The following is a 5,856-nucleotide window of genomic DNA, read 5'->3' on the forward strand; positions in this document are numbered from 1 at the left end:
TCGTGATAATAGATTGGCTGGAGCTGTTTTCCGGAAGGTTATTCCGTTCACCCCGTGACGGGTGCCATTCTCTTCACAGGAGTCGGAGGGCTTCTTCCTCCTCGCGCTCAAGATAAACCCAAACTCTGCCAGTTGCCATGGCAATTTGGGTAAGAATCACTGCGCCGCATCCGGTTTGAACACACCACACCACGTCCTAACCAGCGGCAACACAGGCCGGTCAGGCAACCAATTGCTGCGTTGTGCGCGCTCGCCGCAGCAAGCCCGTACCAAGATGGGTGCGTTTAAACTGAATAGCTTTGAAAGTTTGATGTCAATTGTGACGCGTCCTGCCGTTGTGATTATTCATCCGTTTGTTTTTGATTATTTCTGTTTCTTATTTATGTCTGTCTGTGTGTGGGTCAGCTGTGCTGTACCACCGCTGGGCCAGGATGGAGCTGGCCAAGAGGCACTACGAGCTGGCCCTGAAGCTGGACCCCGACGCCCCCCGGCACCCGGGGCAACTACAAGATGCTGCTCCGCAAGATGGAGCAGCTCCAACGCAACGCAACTCCCTGACGATAACACTCCGCCCCTAGACCAAGCTTCCACGACCAACCCCAGTGTTAATGATGATGATGATGATGGACAACATAGAACTTTGTATTGTCTCCTTGGTGAGGAAATAAAGACCACTCTGTGTATCCCAATGTTGTTTTTGCGATTTCTTGTTTTTTTCCCCCAACTATTTAGTAAAAAGGAAAGAAAAAACAACCGAAAAAATTGAAAAAAACATTTATAAGCTACACATTATTTTTTAACATCAATATTTGAACACAATGTTAAAATATTGCAAGTTATCGGATACAATTTCCCCTCTTCATGACTTTAAACTGAATATCTCCAGTCCTAAGCGTAAAGGCGCGCCGTCCACCGTGCCCTTTCATGACGAGCGCGCGTCTGTCTCTGATTAAAGATGCGTCCGGGGCAGGTGTCCCGTGTTCCCCTGATACGCCGGTGGTCACATGACCCCGCCGTCTCCTGCCGCTCGGCGGACCCCGACATGTGGGACTGATCGTCCCCCGTGAACCGGTCCCCTCTCATCCCTGACCCCGGTGTGTGTGTGTGTGTGTGTGTGTGTTGTCAGCTGGACACGACACACCAAGAGTATGGATTCAGAGCGCGGTTATGGTCAGGAACCTATTTGACTTGGCCTGCTCGGCTGTCCGCTCCAGCTTGCTGCCCATATGGACATCCTATGCGGGGACCTCGGAGCACTGCCCCCACTGTAGTCAGATTAGAAGTCACCTGAACTCTTTAAACCGACTGGCCGCTTTTGCAGCACTTTGCACACAGCCGTGCAGGAGCGCTGCTTGTTGTATAATGATCCTCCCGTAAGATCAAAAGAGGCTCTTTATGGCACCCGTGATTTGGTTAACGGGAGCAAGGTGCTTAGAGGGTGGACGGGTGTTCTGAAGTGTCCAGGAAGAGGGGGTTTGGTGGGTTGGGGGGGGGGGGGGGGGGGGGGGGTCAGGATGGACAGGAAACCTGTGGCCACCGCTGCATGAAAACAGCACCGTAGCACATGGGGGGGGGGGAGGGGTGGGAGGGGGCTTCAAAGAGAGAATAGGATGAGCTTCCCTGGGGGATTCTATGCATCCACGCACGTGTCGTGTGTGTGAGTGAGTGTGTGTGTGTGTGTGTGTGTGTGCGCGCAATGATGCCGGTGCTGCAAGTGCACACTCACGCGCACACACACACCGTCGCTCACACACACATGGCTTTGCATGCGCTCCCTCTTGAAGAATACCGCCAGGGGAGCCGGCGACCTCGGTGTGAAACATCAGTCAACGTGTGCACCCTGGGGTCAGAGGTCGGCGCACTTCTATTTTTTCACCTGCTTCCTACAGCTCACAGGAAACTTTGAAGCTGGGGCAGGCTGGTATGGCTTTGCTTTAAGCGGCAGCAAAAGTTTGTTGACTTTACAGTACAATACACCCGTGGATGCTTTGATGTCCTTAAAGATGTGGCCGATACATTGGAAGTTGTGGGAGGAGGTGGATGAGTATCAGCAACACACACAAACACACACACACACACACACACACACACACACACACACACACACACACACACACACACAAACAGGACCATCTGGCTCTCCTCCTCTCCGCATCCCTACTCATGTCTTATAATGTGATTATCTTCTTATTACACCCGTCTGTTTATGTGTCTTTCTCTCTCTGTGTCTCTTCCATGCTTGCTTTGATGTAAAGAGGCAGTGTTGGATACATTTTTTTGGGGAGGGGGGGGGGCGGAAATGACAATAAACAGGCGTGCGCTGGCGGCTGGACGGAGATGAAAGCGCCCGGGAAACACCGAGGAGGACACGGTGTAAAGGTTGCGCGGGTTAGAGGGCTCAGAGAGCCCTGGAAGAGAAGGGAAGCAGCAGATCACAAAGCATTAGCCAGTGACATTCACAATGGAATGTTTTATTTGGTTTGTTGTTGTTTCTCCCCCCCCTCATCCATCCTCGTCATATATCTTTCTTTTTAAACTGTCCCTGAAGTATAGTTGGCTTACAAGTCGCCGAGTACAAAGCTCAGCCCTCGTGGGCTGCTTTCCATATCCTTTTGGGTCCTCTCGTTTTCCATTCATGCCCACAGACTGAGGCTGGCACAAGAGTAAGGGGGGGAGTGCTGCTTTTATCCACTTCCTTCTTTGAATACCTTTCATTATCATAACAAATATGTCAGCAATCGGAGGGGCTTTATATTCACCGGGCCAGACCCACGTCTTCATTAACCATTCTGACGGGGGGGGGGGGGGGGGGGACCTGCTGTCTCAGGGAGTGATATTAATAAAAGATGGGGGGGGTTCACTGTCGCCTTATGAAGTCTTTCTCTTGTTCTCGGTATCATCTGTTTTTTTATTCCTCGTTTTTTTTTTACTGCACCTTTTACCTGCTTGGCTGCTCTGTCACAACAGTATAATTAAATCAACTCCCAGGTGGGCTTTTTTTTATGTGTGTGTGTGCGTGTGTGTGTGTGTGTGTGTGTGTGTGTGTGTGTGTGTGTGTGTGTGTGTGTGTGTGTGTGTGTTTGGGGTGGGTTGGGGTGTGTGTGTGTGTGTGTGTGCCTGTGTTTGCGCACGTGTTGTATTAATCACACTGATGATTTGCCAGTGTTTGAATTTCACAGACTGGCTGAAACATGTGAGTGAATGAGCACTTACAGCCTACATTGTGGTCTATTAATGGCATGAAAAAGTCGTTTTTTCTGATTGGTGAAAGGGAAAATGCGGTGTTACAGTATGTTGGACAAAAGCAGTGAGAGGCAGGGGGCACTAATTTGAATCCACCAAAGGTGTTGTTGAACAGCGTGAGTTGTTTTGCATTTGCAAAGCACGAAAGTACAGTGAAGGCTGGACTCATCTAAGATCATGTTCTGCACATTGACGCAGTACACAGACTCGGCTGGAAGATGAAACCACTCTTGCCATTTATTACATGGCTTTGATGATTGTGTGATTGACCAATCAAAACCCAGTATACAACAACGCTGTGTAATAATTCACTGTACATTATCCTTTACATAATAGGTGGATGCAATTATACTGTATTGTGATTCAGGGGGGGAAATATTTAGCTTTACCGTCCTCACACACACACTCATACACTCTCACACACACACACACACACACACACATACACACACACATGCACACACACACAAACAAACACACACAAACACACGTACACCTACAGACATAAGCATTCCGGGACCACACCATCGCCACCGCAACAACCACAACAACCACAACAACAGCAAGAATAACAACAACAACAACAAAGATGACCCTGATGGTTTGTGATGCAGACACCTCCATCCAGGCCATCTGATTGACAATAACGCGGCGTGTTTGATGAAGCTGCCTCTGACACACCCCCCCCCCCCCCCCGCAACATCTAAGGGTCAAGTGAGGCAGCGTTTATGACACCAGGGCCACTGTCCTAGAGGGGGAGCCCAACACCATGCATAAGTGCTCTGTGTCTTTAAGGAGGGCTACTGTCGTTGGATATTGGGGCCAGTTGTCTTCACTTTCTTTCTCCCCCCCCCTTACCCAGTATCTTGCTGCCAGTGATTAATAGTTGGAGATGGGCTCCAGTGGATGTCCGGCAGGGCCAGATGCTGGCCAGCTCTCTGCACTTCTGGCCGCTGTAATATAATGGACGCGCCACTCTGCCAGTTTGGCTCACAGACAAAGTCCTGAAGTACCCCCCCCCCCCGTAACATTGATTCTCTCTCTGTGTTTTTTAAGGGGATAGAGCTTTACTCATGAAGCACAATCAAACAGCATCTGGCGGTGCGAATCACAGAATCTTTAGTCGATTTTGTTGTTTGTCCTTTTTTTATCGGCTGTTTTGAAGACAGACAAATGAGATTGAAAGAGACTCTCATTCACATCCAGATCCCTCTGGGCTTTTTTATTTGGAGGGGGGGGGGGATGGGGGTGCGTTGCGGATGGGGTTTGGGGAGGAACAGAACGTTTAAAAAGCGAATATTTATTGACAAAAAAAGCAGTGCAGCGAGATGGAAATGTATTAACTGGCAAACTAATGTGTGCATTATTCATTTCTGGTGGCCATGGAAAATGATCTGAAGGGGTCTGAAATTGCGACCGCGCAGGCTGACTGCACAGTGGCTGCGCCCGGTGCCCCATCTCATCCGGGCTGCTGCACCGGGGCGTGCCTGCGCAGGGAGGAGAAGGTGCATGGCTGTAGGGGAGGAGAGGAGGAGAGAGGAGGAGGAAGAGGAGGAGGAGAGCAGTGGGGGGGGGGGGGGGGGGGGGATACAAGGTGGAGGAGGAGGAGAGTGGTGAGAGGAAAACTGGAGGAGGAGAAAGAGGAGGAGGAGGGCGAAGAGGGGAGTGATTGGAAGACGTGAAGGGGAGGAGCAGGAGGAGGAGGAGAGTAGTTGGAAAATAGGGGAGGAGGAGGAGGAGGGGGGAAAGCAGAGAAGAGGTGGAGGTGGTGGAAGAGGAGGAGAGGCAGAGGAGAAGGAGGGTGAGGAAAAGTTAACAGGAAAATTATTAGGTGGATTGGGGAAAGAGGAGGAAAAGAGGAGAAGGGGAGTAAAGGGGAGTGAAGGGGGAGAAGAGGAGGAGGAGGAGGGGATAGGGAGGGGAATGCCTTCTCTGGACAGGCCTGTTTCCAGTAACAGCTGTGCTCCTCTCAAGAGGGGGGTGGCATCGGCACCGAGACAGAGAGAGAGAGAGAGAGAGAGAGAGAGAGAGAGAGAGAGAGAGAGAGAGAGAGAGTGAGAGAGAGAGAGAGAGAGAGAGAGAGAGAGAGAGAGAGAGAGAGAGAGAGAGAGAGAGAGAGAGGGGGAGAGAGAGAGAGAGAGAGAGAGGGAGAGAGAGAGAGAGAGAGGGGGAGAGAGAGAGAGAGGGAGAACGGGGCAGCTTGGGACAGATGGACAAGCCCATACAACTCCCCCCCCCGCCCCCACCACCAGGGCATTGCCATCTCTTATTAAAATACAATATTTGTTGTATGCAATTATATGTGTGTGGGCGTGTGTGTGTGTGTGTGTACTGTGTGTGTGTCCATTTGTGGTCATCATGGTGTGTTTATTATGTGTAAGGACTGTTTAGTATTGCATTGTACAAAAGAACTGGGACAAATGTGTTTTCCGTTCATTTCGTTCTAATTTGTCCGTGGAGCCACTCAGGGATTCAAACAGTTCTGGTAGGAACGGTAAATGCAGAGGAAGGCTTTTGTCTATTATTTGCACTCTCTTTATTCCCTCTGAATGCTTGGCCCTCCTGCTTCCCTGCCGTCGTAACATTTCATCCCTCGCCCTATCTCCCCCATCG

At 50.5% G+C, this 5,856-nt stretch overlaps 1 protein-coding gene across 1 annotated transcript in view; it reads left to right on the top strand.

The window, feature by feature from the left end:
- tmtc4 (transmembrane O-mannosyltransferase targeting cadherins 4) overlaps window positions 1-601 on the top strand; it is an 11,873-nt gene extending 11,272 nt beyond the window's left edge. The window contains 3 exon segments of the mRNA XM_079731611.1: window positions 80-149; window positions 406-485; window positions 487-601. Of these exon segments, the coding sequence (XP_079587737.1) occupies window positions 80-149; window positions 406-485; window positions 487-558 (222 nt within the window). The 3' untranslated portion in view covers window positions 559-601.
- Window positions 602-5,856: the final 5,255 nt, after the last annotated feature.

The sequence above is a fragment of the Pollachius pollachius genome (genome assembly GCF_949987615.1).
Source record: "Pollachius pollachius genome assembly, chromosome: 3".
NCBI lineage: Eukaryota > Metazoa > Chordata > Actinopteri > Gadiformes > Gadidae > Pollachius > Pollachius pollachius.